This window comes from Bombus vosnesenskii, unplaced genomic scaffold (assembly GCF_011952255.1).
Source record: "Bombus vosnesenskii isolate JDL3184/JDL3185 unplaced genomic scaffold, Bvos_JDL3184-5_v1.1 scf7180000013275, whole genome shotgun sequence".
NCBI lineage: Eukaryota > Metazoa > Arthropoda > Insecta > Hymenoptera > Apidae > Bombus > Bombus vosnesenskii.
The window spans coordinates 524,712-544,231 of NW_022882933.1; the positions used below are offsets into that span (position 1 = coordinate 524,712).

General features: G+C 33.0%; 2 protein-coding genes across 51 annotated transcripts in view; one reads left to right on the forward strand and one right to left on the reverse strand.

Annotated features, from left to right (window-relative positions):
* Window positions 1-10,415, forward strand: part of LOC117231902 (calcium-activated potassium channel slowpoke) — a 105,406-nt gene extending 94,991 nt beyond the window's left edge. For 34 of the 50 annotated variants that reach the window (XM_033490793.1, XM_033490790.1, XM_033490787.1 and 31 more), the window contains 9 exons: window positions 962-1,021; window positions 2,291-2,687; window positions 3,209-3,392; window positions 3,503-3,598; window positions 4,129-4,265; window positions 4,523-4,635; window positions 5,010-5,171; window positions 5,660-5,753; window positions 5,897-10,415. In XM_033490793.1, the coding sequence (XP_033346684.1) occupies window positions 962-1,021; window positions 2,291-2,687; window positions 3,209-3,392; window positions 3,503-3,598; window positions 4,129-4,265; window positions 4,523-4,635; window positions 5,010-5,171; window positions 5,660-5,753; window positions 5,897-5,977 (1,324 nt within the window). In that variant the 3' untranslated portion in view covers window positions 5,978-10,415. The remainder of the gene's footprint in view (window positions 1-961; window positions 1,022-2,290; window positions 2,688-3,208; window positions 3,393-3,502; window positions 3,599-4,128; window positions 4,266-4,522; window positions 4,636-5,009; window positions 5,172-5,659; window positions 5,754-5,896) is intronic. The other 16 variants (XM_033490794.1, XM_033490833.1, XM_033490835.1 and 13 more) reach the window with 5 other exon arrangements.
* A 1,374-nt stretch (window positions 10,416-11,789) lies between these two features.
* Window positions 11,790-15,505, reverse strand: LOC117231904. The gene is made up of 2 exons (XM_033490841.1): window positions 14,056-15,505; window positions 11,790-13,048 (listed from the first exon to the last, which is right to left on the reverse strand). The coding sequence occupies exons 1-2, from the start codon at window positions 14,904-14,906 to the stop codon at window positions 12,640-12,642; spliced, it is 1,260 nt and encodes a 419-aa protein (XP_033346732.1). The 5' UTR covers window positions 14,907-15,505; the 3' UTR covers window positions 11,790-12,639.
* Between the last annotated feature and the right edge of the window lie 4,015 nt (window positions 15,506-19,520).

The window sequence follows — 19,520 nt, forward strand, 5'->3', positions numbered from 1 at the left end:
CGAGGACAAAGCCAATATAGTAACGTTTTAGCAGAGTTTTTTGTTGTAATGAGATTATATATTTCTTTGTAATTAATTTTTAATATAATTAATATCGTAATACCGTAACAACTTCCGTCACTCAAATTGTTGCTCATACCGAAGAAAGCTGAGGATAATAGATTTATTTAGAGATATCTCTACGAAATCTAATATTCCTCGTGCTAAAAAGTAAATAATTATTGTTAGAGTTACACGATGTAATACTCAGGTATAATATTTTCTTTTCCATTTATTTCCTCTCTTTTATTCGATGGCTCACGAAAATATTATATCGCATGTTAACAAGTTGATAGCAGCCCATGAAATATAAATTCTTCCTCTTCCTACGCGATATCCAATGACCAGCTTTTACCTGTTATGGTAGGACCGCTGTCTGTGCTTTTATAATTTTGTATATGTACAGCTGAAACGTGAGAAATCCCTATATGATGAAATCCGCTTGTTTGCACCACACTTATTGTGTTGATCATTGTTTAGAACGAGGACAACGAATTTATCCTAGTATTTATTTATTTTTCCATGAATACACTGCAATTATATCCATTCCTCACATTTGTTTGATCAATATAGAATAGATGTCAAACTTTATCAAAGCAGATAATTCCAATGGAGAAAGCTACATAATTCTTACATTTATATATTCTTTCATTTTTTAATGTTACTGATCCAGAAATGAATCATTTTGTCGTACATTACGTTTTAAAGAAAAAAAGAAAAGATGAAAAGAAATCAAATATTCGAAATTTTCAAATTTCATAACCAATCATGAAAATCATTATGTATTGTCATTGCTATTTATAAATGAACTTTTTCATTCTTGTTTCCTTATCGTTATGATTTAACGTTATTCGATGGCGAACGAAGAAAAGAGCGTCTACAAATCGACGAATCCAACGTTTCAAATGCCTTCTGATTCCAGATCGCAAGAGGAGTCCGCATACCCTGGCTACCATCTCGCCTACGAAGTCAAAAAGCTCATGTACGCTTCTTTTGTTACGTTAACTGTCACGTTGAGCGCGCTGTTCTTTCTTCTACACTATACGTTTGATTGAATATATTTGCAATATAGAAATCTGCTTGCCAAGATTGCATGCGAATGCTTATGTTGCAGCGTATTTCGATCATTTTCCTCTTCTAATTATCTTGTTTATGTAAAAATTAAATTTTTCTTTGACGATCGGAACCTTCTCCAAGCTTTCTCTTCCATGTGATTTCGTAGTTACTTTTGCTTTCTTTATTTTGCTTTATTCTCTGCTACATTTTCACTCTTTACCGATAAACTATCAATTAAATTGCTACAGGCATGAAAAATATCTACCATTATAATGAATTTCATGAATTAATCTGCATGAGTATATGAACACTTACAGCAAACTGAAACTTTTGTTTCATCTTAAAAAATGGCAACGAGTCCGAAGAAGTTGTGTTGTAAACGATCCAATTTACAATTTTAAAGCATAATCGATTCAGCGAGTATAATTACATTTTCGTGTAACTTAACTTCGCTAATTTCTTTTAATTAATTACTAAAGGCAGAAATTTATTTATATCCAGTAATCCGTAGTAAATTGCAATGAAATTAACACAGGCCATTTTATAAACTAGTGCAGAGTATCTTGAGAGTATTTTAAGGTTGAATGTATCTAATTTTTCGTTCGTTGTCGGTTATGATGTAATTAATGTACTTACTAATTCTATTATATCACGCATGATTATCTGGCAATTTGTATACTAGATACAGGAAGGCATTTATTTGCGACGTAAGATATTGCAATAATCGAAATAGTTTTGCTGTTTAAGATACACACGCTCATTAACTGTCATGACATTTCGCGATCTCTGAATGAGAATTTTTCGTTAAATAAGAATATATATATATGAAACAACTACTTTAGAGATAACAGTTGGCAATTAATGAGTTAATTTATTAGGGGAAACATAGTAAAATAATTAAGGAAAACAAAGGATAAGTAGTTATATAACTATACTGCTTACTTAAGTTATAGTTTCAACTAGTATTCATTCGCTTGAGTATTTCAGGATTATTAGCTTTAATAGGATAGAATAGAATACAGCTAAAGAGATGAAGTAAAGCTAAAAACACAAAAAATTAGTCACGAAAGATGTTATTACATCTACTTGCGCGTATTATATAAATCTAGTATTTTACTAGTATTTATTTTGTTATTTAATCGAGTAAAAATGAACTGCGATTTCTGTATAGTAAAAGTGAAAATTATATTTTTAGGCCGACGAGCAGAGCCTCGGGCGGTACGAACGTGAATAACAACGGTGGTCTTCAAGTCGGAATAGCCGACGATCAGGCGAAGGACTTCGATTTCGAAAAGACCGAAATGAAGTACGATTCAACGGGTATGTTCCACTGGAGTCCATCCCGTAACCTCGAAGACTGCATACTGGATCGTAATCAGGCGGCGATGACAGTTCTAAATGGACATGTTGTTGTTTGCCTATTCGCCGATCCCGACTCGCCTCTCATCGGACTGAGAAACCTTGTCATGCCATTACGAGCTTCCAATTTTCATTACCACGAGCTTAAACACGTAGTAATAGTTGGGTCTGTGGATTACATCCGCCGCGAGTGGAAGATGTTGCAGAATCTACCAAAGATTTCGGTGTTAAACGTAAGAAATCTTTCACAATTATTCAATTTCTTTTTTGATTATTACTAACTGTTAATTACTTTTTTATTATTATAATATAAATCTTCTTCAATTATTCAATTTCTTTCTTTTGCTATACTATAACATAAATCTTCTTCGATTATTTAGATTGTTTTCTATTACACTTTAAATAAATACCTCTGCATAGCTTATTTGTATTTTGTTTGTGCCACTGTGAAAATAAAAATTTTCCGCTTTACTAGAATTTATGAATTTGCGAAATTTTGTATATTTACAACATATAGACCCAAATATACGATTGTAACTATTTATCCCGTTTATTTATTTTTGCATAAATTTATCCTGTATATTCATTATATTTATTATAATATATGTAAGGCGAATTTGTGTTATAACCCAATATAAGATCAAACGTTTCGAACTAATATAATTCTTTTTAACAACAATATATTATAAAAGAAGAAAGAAGTGTCCGAATTTAAGAATGAGCATTTGCAATGTAATTACGTGTACTGTGGCAGGGTTCACCATTAAGCAGAGCAGATCTGCGTGCCGTTAACGTGAATCTGTGCGACATGTGTTGTATCCTGTCGGCTAAAGTGCCTAGCAACGATGACCCCACCCTCGCCGACAAGGAAGCCATCCTCGCGTCCCTTAATATCAAAGCTATGACATTCGATGACACCATTGGAGTGCTCAGCCAAGGTTCGTAATATCCTCTCAATATAAAGCTCGTGTTTTAATGAACTTTCGAGTTGAACGACTGCCTATATCCTATCTTGTACATTTCATTAAATATTAAGTGGCAATTCCAGCAAATAATGAGCAAGGTAATTTGACCGCAGTTGGCAGCCCAATCGTTTTGCAGCGACGGGGATCAGTTTATGGAGCAAACGTGCCAATGATAACAGGTACACTTTACTTACTATTTTATATGAACATTACACGAAAAGAATGTGAATCTATCTTTGCTGATCTTCCGATTTTCACGTCACTTGGTGGCTATGTAAAAATATTTTAACGTAGAATTGTTGAAAAGAAAAATAATGCGACAGATTCGAAGACACAAGCTGTTTGGAAACAGATAATACAGTGTTCGGAAATAGATTCACAAAAGAATATTTTTGCAAGAAACGAATAATATTAGTTTAATTTGATTGATATTAGTCTGCGTAACATATGGCATTAATATTTTTTTAATGTCCAAGAAGCTGACAAAAACACATATTTAATCACAAAATCAAGTGCAAACATAGTTTCTATGTGCAATTAGTTGGCAATACATAGAATTTTGAAGTTGCTCTTTAATGAAAGATGAAAAATATGTCTCAGCTGAAATCTTCATATATAGGATAAAGAATTTACTTATTCTTTTTCTTATTGATTTATTATCACTGAGGAAGTTAATACGCCATTTATATTTTCGTGTTTTTGTTAACAGAACTCGTAAATGATAGCAACGTGCAGTTCCTTGACCAGGACGACGACGATGATCCGGACACAGAACTGTACCTTACCCAACCGTTTGCTTGCGGTACTGCCTTTGCCGTCAGCGTATTAGATTCATTAATGTCGACGGTTAGTAGCATTCTATGATTATAATGTTAACATTTGACTAAAGACCTTACTGTGGCGTCGTATAAATATTAACTACTAATATATAATTACTAATAAATTATGTGAATTTTTCTGTAAATATAAATTAGACGATCGTGATAGCGTCAGTTGGTCATTTATCACTCTACTGTCATTTATTTTATTATTCTTTAGAAAGAAGCTTCAACTTCGTAACTTATACCTTTATATTAATCGTAATACTTGCTTTTCTGTGACAGACGTACTTTAACCAGAACGCGCTGACTTTAATTCGATCTCTAATCACTGGTGGAGCAACGCCTGAGTTAGAGTTAATTCTCGCTGAAGGAGCAGGTTTACGAGGAGGTTATAGGTAAATCGGATAAAGTTTGACACATACATCCTTCTTCACGACTCACGGGATGCTTGCTAATTTTAAACATAATAATTTTAAACATAAACTCTTCTAAGTATGCAATCCGTAACCAAGATTATGGTTACGGTGGTTGCATGCTCTGACGAATGAAACATCCGAGGAGCGAAATTTACATATACTCATAGGAATCTGAATATTTAATTGTTAGAACATGTACTCATTATAACCATTTACGGACAATAGTGTAAAAATGTTTCATACTATTTTAATGATACTTTTTACCAATGCCAAGTGTTTTTACTAACACCAGTGTCAATAAAAATGTATCATATTTCGAATAATACACAATTGACTTATTTATTTATTTACAGTACACCTGATAGTCTGGCAAATAGAGATCGATGTCGAGTAGGTCAAATCGCGTTGTACGACGGGCCATTGGCTCAATATGGCGAAGGAGGCAAGTACGGTGACCTCTTTGTCGCAGCATTAAAGTCGTATGGAATGCTGTGCATTGGTCTGTACAGGTACAGGTATCGGACTTTTTTCCTTCTCTCGATGGTATTTATTGGATTACTCTACACAGAATATACGCATATATTATATATATACATATATATATCTTTTTCTCTAAGAATCTTTCATCTTGCTGCTGCGATTATACTGCCATTGATTATTCTCTTACTATATCATTCTTGTACTTACTATATAACTTTTGATTTTTTGCCGCACACTTTTGCATTTTGCGTTTTCGCGTCACGAAAAAAAAAAAAGAAACGACGATCGTAAGTTGCCTTCATCCAACAAATACCCATCATTTTTTATGATTGTCTCTTTGTATCACTTGTTTGTTTAGTGTTTAGTTACTGTTGCCAGCGTTTAGTTTAGTTTTAGTTTTAGTTCTATAGTTTTAGTTTTAATCGTTCATATGTGTATATACATATAAATATTTAGCTTAGAATCGTAAGTTGTCTCGAAAGCTATGAGTATTCCACACGGCTGACTTGTAACTGAATTTTAGGTTTCGAGATACCAGCTCATCGTGCGATGCTTCCTCTAAACGATACGTCATTACAAATCCTCCAGATGACTTCACGTTATTGCCTACAGATCAGGTACGAAGTCTATTACTCGATATCACCCGATTATACTATTCGATTGATTATTATTTTAATTATTTACGATTAAGATATAAAAGTTTATTATTAAAAGTTATTATTTTAATGATAATATTATCTTTTTACTGAATAACCTGCAGGTTTTCGTGCTGATGCAATTCGATCCAGGTCTGGAATACAAGCCGAGCAGAGGAGCTCGGGGAAAGGATGACGCCTCCTGACTGTTGCTGTGTAGCGCCCTCACAGACGGACCTTATTCCTACATATAATTACGCAAAGGAAACGCATCATGCCGCCCGTCGTCCCTACTGAATCGACTTGTAGTCTTCATTGGCTGGCATTACAATACGATGCCCTCAACGAATTAATCGCAAAACCCCGTCCATAGAACGAATCATCAACACGTCCGTTTTTTCTGCTGGTTATGTGTCGCCAGTGATATATTTCGTCAATACTCGTATAGCTGAATTCGGTTTCCCTCTAATAGTGTCCGCAGATTTCTCTGTTCCTTGTTATTTATCGCTAACGTGATTTATTTTCACATCGTGACCGGAAACATTTCTACGTTGAGGCTTGGTTGTGTAATAAATAAAAGAAGGAATACAACATCAAGTGATAAATAAAGAAGGAAAGAAAGAAGAAGAAGCGAATGAAGAAGAAGAAGATAGGATAAGGATAAAAATCTGCCAAGGGAAATAAAAAAAAGGAAGAGAAACGGCAAAGGGATACCGGGATATGGTATGATGAAACACGGTCCGAGGGTAGCTACACGTTAAGCTTCCTAAATCTTCGTAAGACATGAAATTATTAATTGTCTTCGATGTTGAAGGCCGCATAAGGACTGAACGGGCTTATTCTGAAGCGTAAAACGGTGTGTGACTATAATTCCACGCCCTATGCTTTCAGGAGAATACAGAAGTACAGAAGAAAACAAGCAAAAAAAAAAAAAGATAAGAAATAATACTTAAAAAACAAATGCGAAGCAAAACAGCTTAACTATAAACGCTTGAGAACATCTTCAAGGCTGATCGCTGAGGAATTGTAATCGCCTTCGCGACTTAACGTATACCATCGCTGTAGCTCATTCAGGATATGTAAATAGGTACAGAACAGGTGAATATGTTGTCATTCGACGGTAAACTATAAAAACAAAGACAAAAAGGAAAAAAAGAGAAAAAGAAGCGGAACGTGGAGGAAAGAGGAAGATATAGAAGATATGAAACAATTGATTGAGATATAACTGCAATGACAGGACCGTTTTGGTTCCTTTCATGTAGATGCATTGTTCACTTTGCAAGACAGCCGTGTGTTCGTCTCCTGTATCGTGATTTTGTATCTTGCCTTGTGAGCAAATGGAAATATGTATACATATATGTACATGTATCTGTATATGCGTATGTACAGGGTGATAACTGTAACTAGAACAGATCATAGCTCTTACTTGGAAAATGAAAGGATACCGACGATAGAGATACATGATTTCACTTTTCTTATGGTTACGTACTTTCTTTGCAAATGTGCCTCTATGTTTCTATATTAAACGATTCTCTTAACTACCTTGCGAATAAGAAACAATATTCTTATTCCATAAACGAAGTAATTTAAATGACACACCTTTCACGTTACGATGTGATTCGTAACTTCCTATGTATTGTGCAGCTGAAAGTTAGTATCATATTTAATGGTATGAATTTTCATCAGAGAAGTGAAATGTCTAGATTATTTACATGTACACGAGTAATACGTAGATCTAGCAATTTATTTAAAGGCGTTTGCGAGATATTAAATTGTACATGTGAAGTAATAGAAACGATTAATACGAAGCACTATATTTTATATTTGCATTCAATGGAACAGGTATAAGTGAATGTGTAGATATACGTCACGATATTTCTTCACTTCCTTCTTCTTTCTATGTGTTATGATATTCTCTTGTTTTCGCTTTGTATTTGATTAAGGGAAGGGCTATAATCTGTCATAGGTGTAACAGTCACTCTGTACGTTTAGTTTTAGACCGAAGAGTTTGCAGACGATAACGGGCATCGTTACGACAAGAGATAGGTGCGAACAGGACTGCAGGATTACGTGTAAACTTTACCTTGAGTGTCTTCTTTTGCGGCTAACGATATAAAAAATCTCAATCAAGCACTTTGTACAGATTCTATACATAAACGCGTATGCATGCGTGGATGTATGTATGTATGTCTGTATGTATGTATATATGTATGCATGTATGTATGTATGTATATGTGTGAATATATAATAATTTAACGATAAAAGAAAAAAAACACCCTTTTTCCACACAACTTGAGTATTAATCGACTATGTATCGATACGACTATATATACATTACAGATATATATGCACATATATATGTATACATAGACACTCTCTTTTATATATTTTTGTGAAACTACACGAGTGTGTACATACGAACGTACATATGTGTACATACATCCATAGACGTATACACGTATGTATGTATGTATATATGTCTGTATGCATGTATATGTATATATATGTATGTATGTAAAGAAGCAAAAAACAAAGACGGATCAAATAAGGTATACATACATAAAAACAAAGGAAGGAAATACACAGATACACCTATACACAAATACTTCTTCCTTGCTCTTTCCCCCGCTCCGCCCCTCCCTTTTTTCTGTCACTAACCATGACTGAAACACGCACACGTAATGATACACATACGATACGTACGAGTGCATGTATATGGCAACACAATCACAAAAAAAATCTGGTATGGATTCACAGACACAAAGCATACACACGCGGATACGCGCGCATCCTTTCTTTCTGTCTCGCATGCGCGCGCGCGCATGCACGCGCGTGACACACAGATAAGGGAAATCCACACGAGAGAAAAGAAAAGCGATTATCACATCGATGAAAATGATGCACATACGTGGGAAGAAAGAAGAGTACGAAGCGGAATGAAAAAAAGAGGGAAAGGAAACCAGGGGAAACGATTCGCGCGTGCGGAAGTATGACGAGTGCAAAAACAAAGGATGAAGGTATCGCGTGATCCGACCAAATACGATATACGCTGAAAATATATGTAAAAAAAAACATCAGATTACCGTGCTCGATCGTTCAATGAAAAATCAGACTAACCATTAATCGATTAAAAAAGAGAAATATATGTGCAAATGGGACGAAGCGGTTCGATTATTATCGGGGATAAGAGAAAACACAAAGTAGCTGTGGTAGACGCTGCCGTGTATCGCGATTACGAGTCGCCGCCGCCACCGCCATTGCTACTGTTTGCAATATCCATGTGCACTATTCACTGCCACTGCAGTTCGTGTTATATCGTTGTATATAACTTTCTATATATGGCTCGATTAAGGCGAGAAGGGCCGGTGAGGCGTGCGAATCGGATAGCTTGATCGATGTATAAATGATAATACTAAACAATGTGCAGCATCAGCCGCAATAAGTGTCATTCGTTGCTCCTGATTTCCAAATATCTTTTTTCACTTTTTTTTTTCTATTACTTTAGTATACGTAGATCTGCGAGAAAACGCCGATCAATTTCTATGTTTTATTAATGTGGAATTAATGCGTTATTTTTATCGATTGCGAATGTAATGTTAAGGATTATAACAGGGATGAGCACTGTTACTGTTACTGACACGCTTTCAGTTTTCTTTGTATTTTGATAGATCAAACGATAAGACCTATCCCAGTATAGTATATATATATATACTGTATATTGGTTTGTTCGATGTGAAAATTGAGTCAGTGAACGTTTAGTGGACGAAGCTTTTTTTATTTTGAGTATCCACTGTTAAAGCAGTAAAAGAGCACTTTTTATTTAAGAAATTAACGACACACGAATTCATTAATTCACAATTTTTACATACGTAACTCGTTATTTTATATTAATTATAAAAATATGAATCCTAGATATGTTTATTTTCTAATTTGTGTACAAATTCATTTTATTCGCTATCGTGAAAGATGGTAAAGCAATTGAAATTATAGTTTTAACAAAATTTCAGAACAGTATTTGTAGAAAATCAAATGACGGAGATTAAAAGAAGCTGGAAGTGAGTCAAAAGAGTAAATAGTTAGGAGAGCGAAAGAGAATCGCGTTTTCATTTGAACAATTACAAAAATTCATTTGTGCGTTATCGTTCTCCGCTGAATGGACTATCCTGTATTTTCTTTATCTTTTTCTTTTTATCTTCGAGGAATCCTCTGATAACGAAAGCTCTGACTGGGTATATAATTATAAACGAATCGCTTAATTTTTCATCAGCATATTGATGAAAATACGTGCGAAGGAAAGAACGAAAATCGAAAGACAGTTTAGTGTTACTTATTTGATTTCGTAAAATTCGATTTCTCGAGGAGCGTTAGTGTTTTAAGAAACGAGTTTAAGACACGCACTTTAGAAAAATAAACGAAACAAATTACAATTCGTAATCGAACGAATATTGTTTTGGGGAAAAATGTTTGTTCACAACAGTCAATTTTTCATACTAATTGTTTGAGGAAGTTAGCGGCTTGTAGAATCGCGTTAAATCAAGATGGAGGACTCTCGGTGACCCTGCCTCGCCTTGATGCGATTATATACGAAACAAAAGTTTGCGCGTTAGATTTTGTGGAAATCGTTCGTTAAGTGATTAAAAAAAAGAAAAAAAAATGAAATTTGTCGGAGCCTTGTGTAGAGTTTTAGATGATTGGTCGAGATTTGCGTCGCGTGGGTTTAGCCAGGCAGATGAATTTTACTTGACAAACGAGTGAACATCATTTCGAATTTTGACTTTCCTTTCTTATTTCTTTTTCTTTTTGTTTCTTCTTTATTAATTATAAAATACGGCCGTTAATTTTAGTTTGACCTTTCACGTACGAAAAATAGACGATTGTTATTTTAAATATTACTCGATTCACTCTTACAAGGTAGGAACTCGTGCCTGGCTGCTCGCGAGATACAAATTATTCATGCACTCTCTTTAATAATTAAATCATGCACCGATTCAATCGATATCATCACCCGTAATCGTATTTTCGTGCGTCGCACGGATACACGTGGCGCATTTGTGTGTATGTGAGACGTGTGTATCTAAACGAAGTATATATAATTAACGTTAAAAAAGAACCTAAAAAAATGTGAAAAAAACCAGGAGGGAAAAAGAAGAGGAATAAAAACAAATCGAACAAAATACCAAAAATGATTCGAAATATATATATGGGAATTATAAAATGTATAAAGAGAAGAAAAAAAGAAAATTAAGGCGCGCTGAGCGTACGCCACCTTCGATGCCTCATTGACCTCATCTAATGCTTTTTTATCTGTACATTTACAATTTGTGTACCAATGAGGAACGTTGTTTAATCATGTTGTTGATGTTATTGTTAAAGAATGAGATTCAATATTGTACATAACTATATATTCATTATAATTGATGATATAAATAATTATATACATAAAAGTAAGCTTTGGTGTTTCTTTATATCCAGTGTGTTGTGACGTATGAAATTTACCTTATTATAATTAATATAAGAGAGAAAATATATATATACAAACCGTGTAGTGTACACTTTTTGATAACATATATTGTTTTAAATATTTTAACATTTTTTAATATCTAAGTGGGAGACCAAAAATCGTGATATTATTCTTAAACTTCGTATAAGAATACAGGAGAATTGAAGAATAACATAATAGGAGGTAGATTTTGCACAGACAAATTTCAAGAGTGGAATAAATTTGACTTATATGAAATTATGAATTTTTTTAAATTTATGTAGCTATTGTTTTTAACTTTTTTAATATAAATTACGTTCTGACTATTTTTTTATAACAGGTACATAATTAGCAGCGAATAGATACAAAAATGAAACACAATTTGGTATCAAGTTTTATTTATTTCAATAACGATAATTATTCTTACAATAAAAACAATTACAACCTCAGATCTCTGCATTAAATGTAAAACTAAGCTTTTATCTGATAATTTGGCTATCGATGATTAGTGCTGATTGTCTAATAACGTACTCATTAAATCTTGTTTATTAATATTAATTTTATTTTAAGAGATAAGAACTATGTAGTTATTACTGTTTATTAATACCTTATCTGTACAATAATAAAATAATTTTTTACGACGAACATCAGCAACTAAATACCCATTTCAAAATTTAGAATCAACGAAATATATGTAATCATAGCTATGTTTTAGTTATACGAAACAAAGTAAGTACTAGATAATCTTTGCTCGTCCTGTACCAACAAACGTTCTTCTAATATTCCTCGTTCTTCCACGAGGCAAATTAAAGCCGTGTCAATACAGAACTATAAAAACCACCTTGATTATTTCTACCTTTATTATTATTTAAGCTTCAAGGAGCATCAATAGGATGATTCGTATTGATAATATCTTTTTCAAATAGGGAATGAATTCTATTAAATTGGTTAATACGCATATAATCCGTTTTCTAGCAAAATATCAAGTTCATATGAATGTTAAATTATAAAAATTCAGAAACCACCAAATCATTCCTACCGCATTATTTAAGCTTCCAGAACAATGAAATCACTCGTATTAATAAAATTTTCCTGTAATCTCTTTAATTAAATAATTCTCTACTAAATTAAGCAAATGTTTATTCGAATTAGATCAAAGTAAAGCTGCGAAATGTTAAAAAAAGCTACCGTAATTATGCCTACCGCATTATACGAATGAGTTGCATGGAATTGGTCGATATTACCAATTTTCGGAGCTACCTTTCGCTGTGCTCGCCGCTTACTTTCCAAGTTAGCGACTAATGTTGGTGCGTTGTGTCTCTGATGCCTACAGTGAATAGAAGTTCTAATATCCGTTATGTCGATTCAATCTGATCAAATTTTGTTTCTTTAACCAGCTACGTGGTCGTACAATTCTAGCAAAGCGTCCATCATTCTGTCTCTGTATTGAGGTACATCTTCTACCTGCTTGCAAACCAAAGGCGTTCTGTCTACATATAGAATGTTCTCCAAAAGTTCTGGTTCGGCTGAGAAGTATTTGCTAGCGGCTCGAGGTTCTAATAACATGATTGGAATGTTTAAGACACCGTGTGTGATACACATGACTCGTAAATCTTCGATGGATGCGGAAAAATCGGTCCAAGGGAAGATGGTGGAAATGTCTAAGCCAGCTTCTTCCAGAGCTTTCGCCATTGACTCGTGGTAGATCTTGAATAATTCTTCGCTGTGTTTTTCGCGGAGTTCCCGTGTTGTCGTGAATTGAAGGAAACATAGGATATCGTGGGCCGGAGGATTGTATCTGCAACAATAATATTTAATATGCAATTTAATTTAAGAAAAGAGAAACAGGTATTTGAAAAAAGAGAAGAAAGAAATTGCTGTGTTAAGAGATTTAATTTTCGAACGAAGTGCGATATTTTAGTATAATGGTAAGATAATGAAGTTGTGTGCAAGAATTACAATTAATTTTAGATCACCCCTTTTTACGTTTATTGGTATTGGTATTGGCTATAAATATATTTTTTTTTACTTTAAGCATGTACAAATATGATGAACCTTTTAACGAACTTCAACCGAACGTTTTTATACATTTTGTAAGTGTGAGTTATGAGTTGTGACACTTTCTTATTTATCCAAACCAGGTATATTAATGTCTGTCATACTTTGATCTAGTTTTATTTGCGTTTCACTTTATATGAATCACTGTTGATCACTTGAATCACTATATGAAGTTATGGTAATAAATTTCATAATATGCATCGATATGCAGAGAAGATCACAAATATATTTTTTTTTTTTATTTACCTTGGACTTTGATAAATAAATTTATGAAAGTATGCCCTTTATGTTGTTAATTGTTTGTCTGAGTAATAAAATTTAGAATTTAAAAGGTGGAATTGTAATCAACACCCGAGAGATTCATATATGAAAATTAATTTATCAATCAGAAATAATATATACTGATACATTACAAATGATTAGAATAATATATTATTCATTGTTTTATACAGAGTAGTTGCAAAAAGTATTTATAATTTATATACGACTACATTTATTATTACATCTGTATACTAATAAATTCTTAATAAAAATTTTGAATCTAATTTAAGGAAAGAAAGATAAATATTTAAGAAAAATAGGAGAAAGAAATTGATGCGTTAAGATTTGATTCTTGTATGTAAAAATACTCTGCTTAAAGATACTAACTAACACTAACTTAAAAAGGAATTTTATCTACGAATACCTTTTGCAACCACTGTATTAAATCCTTTCCATTATTTTTATAAAAATATATCTCTCGATTACCTTGCAAGTTGAAAGTCGATAAGACAGCACTCCGCAGGCTTCTCGTCGATGTCATATTTAAACAAGATGTTATTCGCCCAAAGATCTCCGTGGCATAGTACATTCTTGTGTTTCATCGATGGCAGCAATTTATTCGCATGATCAACGCACAAGTCAGTAACCTTTGTGCTAAACGTCTTCTTCTGATCCTCATCCAAGTTTGGTATCAAGTCTATCAGGGAAACGATGCCTTTTACAGCAGCGTCGAACATTGCTTTAGCTCTGCCATCCGTCAAAGGCCAAAGTGTCTCTTGCATGCAATGAGAGAACTCGTCGTGCAGACTCTTCTGGTACAATTCTTCGAAAATCAAAGACTTCGCGTGAAATCTTGCCAGAGTTTTCATCAAAATCTTGCAGTGTTCGAAATCAAACGGTTTATATTTATCGGGCATTTCGTAGCCACTGTGGGCCATATCTTCTAGAACAATTACGTCATCTTCTAAACCAAGGAAGCACTCTGGAATATATCTTTTATCCAGACCATCTAACACCTCCGGGAAAACTGTCGTATAAAGAGCAACTTCCTTCTTGAATGTACCATATTGTTGGATAAAATCGTACTGCGGACTTGTTATTGGTGGCGGTAGTTTCGTGAAGAAATTGATATTCTTTGTTTCTAGTGGCGATTGCGGCGAGGCTACGGTAGCTTTTAAAGTAAAATATTGGCCCATGAAACCGTTTACCTCATCTATAGGGACTACTTCGTAAGTTATCAGCGAGAAATCCTCCATCGAGTCCTTGTGAAGTTTTTTACGAATTATCTCGAAACATTCTTCGTCTTTGAGAATCTTCTGCGTACTTGGATTACGCATTTCTTCTTCAACTTCCCCGAAGAGTATTTGTAATTTTATTGAACGTGGAGTTCTGATATTTTCGTTGTTTGACTTTTTCAAATTTTCTTAATTTATTCTTAAGTTTCTCTGAAATCCGAAGACTAGGTAGATCTTTTATAAATATGTAGATTTATCGAAAGTAGCTTCTTGATATCTTCGTCGATCGATTTCTTCAAAATTCTTTCTCGATATCCCCGATTCTTTTATTTTCGATGTATTTCTTGATTTATCCCAGTTTTTCTAATATTCTTAAGCTTCTCTGAAACTACCTCTAACTGAGCTCACCGAACGTAGAGCTTTTGGATACCTTCGTTTCTCAGCAGCTCCGAAGATACGGAAGTTTCCTCCTACTTCTTCCTTTTATACCTACGCGACGAATGACTTGGTTTTACAGTTGTTTACGGTAAAATGTTCGCGAATATAATTAACGTCCGCGACGTTAGATACGGCGCTGATATATGAGCAGAAAATGGAATGTAGCTTACGAGGAATAAAATCAAAGAGCACGAATTTCTCTGACGATGGTTCGTGCTCTGGAGGATGTCTGCTTGGTATGTAATTCCGTTCAAGATCAAAATACCTTTATATATTGACGAAGAATCGCGTCACGTGTACGTTACGTACGATAAATAATAGCGCGTACTCGTGTCGCGCTATTTTCTCCTTTATTGGCTCTGATTGAGGCTAATATTAGACACGTTACAACAAGACATGTCCTGCATAAACGCGTGTAAATGGATCTGATGGCTCCTTATTGACACTATTCGTGTAGATCGATACGGGACGACGGATCGTACAAGGGGAGGGAACAGTTTGATAATGTTGAAACGATGAGACAGTGCACTCGGTTTTCGTTCTGATTATTAAATAGATATATAGCTGAGCATGGTCACGTGTTTCGACAACATCAGCAGACAGTCACGTTTCGCACGTGACGATCATCTAGTCAAGTACTTCGCTGCTTTCTACTCTTTGAATTGCTCTTCTGTACAGAACCCAAAGATTTTCTTTCGAACACACGGTCAATGAATTTTTAATGGATTGCTGAATGAGGATACAAAGATCGGCTTATATCCGTTTGGTAATTTGATCTAAATTGAATATGTATGTTTATTTTTAAACGGAGCAGGTGGTTCATTTTTAAATATGATATTATATGGAATTACTGTATAATAATAAAGGATAATATTTCTTCAAACAAATATTTTGGAAAATGATATTTATTATCTGTTTGTACATTAATTACTGAATTAATGCAAATATGAAATATTGCATAATCTAACGACTACAATGATCTTGTATGATACAATAATTTTATTTAATATTGTTTTTCAATAGTAATGATATTTGATTATATTCATTTGAAACTTCGTTTCAATCTGCATAGTCTGGTGTTTTAGCTTATGTAGCTGATGTATAATTTATTTTAGGATATTTGCACAGTAGCATACGCTCTTCTCTTAGAGCCAATTCTATTTTGCGACTTCTTTGGTATAAACAAACTACGAAGTCTCTTTCAGTGATATTTTGCACTTATGTTTTTGCAATATTTATACATACTTTGAAACACAAATAATAAAAGTTACAGTTAGCGTAAAGTGTTGATTAAAAAAAGATTTTCGTGATTGTAGTCATTCTGCTTGTTTTGCTTTGCAAACATAGCGATTCGATGAAGCTTAGCTGTTTAAATTCATTGAATTTTCAAATACTTTTTAGTCGGTTAGTTGAAAGCATCAGTAAATTGTCAAACACCTGAAGCAGTTCTTCCGAGTTCTATTCGATTAATAACATAGATTTTTATGTGCATTCGTTAAAAAGACAAGTTATAATATTCCTCCGCTGATTTCTTAGAACAATTTGGTTTAAGGTAAAGATAATGGTTCTCTTATTTATGTTGACATTTTTACGTATATAAGTAACATAACATTTTTCTACACACTATATTTTTCATACGATACTGAAATTAAGAGAAATGTAATTTTCTATTTAATTTATATTAAACTCGTATTTTATTTACTTAGTACAATAAGATTGGATGGTTTTTCATTAATTTGCTTTAATTCACATAAACTCGAACACGCACATAAATTAAAATCATTTACTCAATTGCGATAACTGTTATTACAATTAATAACACTAATTTTTATATTGATTTATATTGATTTTATATTGATTTTATATTGATTTATATATATATAAATATAAAATATAAAGATTTTATAAAGACATATCGTTTCTAAAATTTATCTTAAATTTTGCTCTGAATCTTTTTTAAGTTTGTGTTTTCATATTAACACGTGGGTCTTTATGTTTCATATTAACACGTGGAAGTGCAGCTGGCGTACAGGGCACTTTATAAAACGTTTATTCTTCAACTCGTACACTCAAGTGCTATATCATTACTTCGAATCACTGAATGACTCATGCTGAAAATAAATACGAGAAAATAACAAATAATAAGTACGAGTCTGCAGTTCGAATAGCATGAGTAGTCACCTTAAATATATAGCTAGTAATGAAGTTAGTCTCATTAAATATGTTTAATTTGTATCTTTTAATTTGTATCAGGCCTTATCAAAACAATTTTTTTTTATTTAGAAAGAATAAAAGTTATGAAAACCTTCTTCGTTTATGAGCTAAAGCGAAGATTGGATTTTTATGTATTGAGGATTGGAACAATTACGATGTTAATGAAGTTTCCAGCCGTCAAATAACAAAGATTGATGTATCTCAATGTTGTTAATACTGACACACACGAATCTGTAAACTCGATACGAACGAATACGTGGCAAGTTTTCATCTCTGGAATTTCCTAAACTCAGTTCGCAAATAAACGCAACGAATGAGTATGAATGAAAGAACAAGGCTATGCTTTGAGATGCTTGGCATTTAAAGTCAACAAGCAGCCAATCTTTACTTTAGCTCATAAACGAAGAAAGTGTTCATAATTTTTGTTCTTTCTAAATAAAAAAAATTCTAAAATGTTTCGAATTATCAGCTGATAATTAAGTAATAGATCAAAGAATATATTAATAATTATCATCGATTTACAACGAAGGAAATATTTGAAAATAATCGAAATAAATTTTATTTGAAATAAAAATCGTCGCTTATTTTATTGGAAATCCATTAACTGCGATATATATTTATTTAAATATTATATTTATTAAAAGTAGATAAATAATCGTTTCTTAAAATCTTTTTAATAGATACTTTTAGTTACTGCGTCTCAACTTACACATGATAGTATCCCGCTGGGGGTAGCCATCCACATGTTATTTAGCAATTAAGTTTGAAAAATTTACCAAATGTCCAGCTGGACAAATTGTAAAGTACAAATTAAATAATAATAAAAAAAAACTTACACGTGTATTCGATTTTAGAAGAAACCTTGGATTTTGCCATTAGTTTCATCTAACTTATACTCGGGTAATAGGTTTGCGCAGTTTTAATACTCTGTTACGTTAGCGAATTAGCCTTTTAACAGACGTAACGAGTGATGTAAGTTTTTGTTCAGAGTCAGAGACGATTTAGTCGAGTTTTCCGAAGCTGCGCTGCCTATTGCCAACGAATATTACTACTGAGAAAACTGACCCACAATTCCTGTTCATTGAAATATCACCCGAGTGATTTCTTATGATAAATGGCAGCAATTTTCCGCTTGACATTGCTAGTTGGTCTTAGTTGAATCTAGTGGTAGTCTTTATTCCATTAATCATCGAAACGAGTGTCTATTAATCCGACCTTTTCAAGTCTTACGAAAGCAGAACTGCTTTACACTAACTTCGTTAGTTAATTATATTTATTTCTGTCAGTCAGTTACTGATAAATTTCATGTTCATGACCTATACGATAGTATGTAGAAGCAACCTATAGGAAGGAAACACGTGGAAAACTTTCAACTTTTAAACATCTTCAAGTAATTCGAAAATATTAGGTTTCATAAAATTACACCGAATTCGCGATTTGTGCAAGTGGTTGGTATCATATAAATTATAATATTTCAAGTAACATCAATATGATTCAACTGCTTTGTAAATAGTGGATCAGATATTTGTACATATTGTTTATGGAATATAATAATGAAGACTGTTTAATAATTTAAATTAGAAAATACATTGAAAATATATTATCTATAATTGATATAGATGAATTTAAATGTACAATTTCTTTCAATATGCCACGAATACGTTGATTTCAAAAGTTAGAGTTTATTAATTTATAATAATTTATTAGTAATATCATATTAGTAATAACTTATTGAAGATATAATAGACTTATAAGATCAGTGTACTTCGTACTAATATTAACGTGAAACATGCAAATGAGTAACTTGGTTTGAACGAATTGTACTGTTACGTATCATAGTTACGTCTCATAAATCTTTGTCTCGTGATAACAATGCTTAGAATGTGGAGGATAGAACAGACATAAAGTGGCGAGCGTATAAATAGGCAAAAAGTCACTCGCATTTACTACTTTACGTTATTATGTAATATTTCATATTTGAAATGTTTCTTTTTTGCTTTTATTCTTTTTTCTTTTTTGTAATAGGATTTACAAATTTTAAAGCGTTATAAATATAAGACGGCA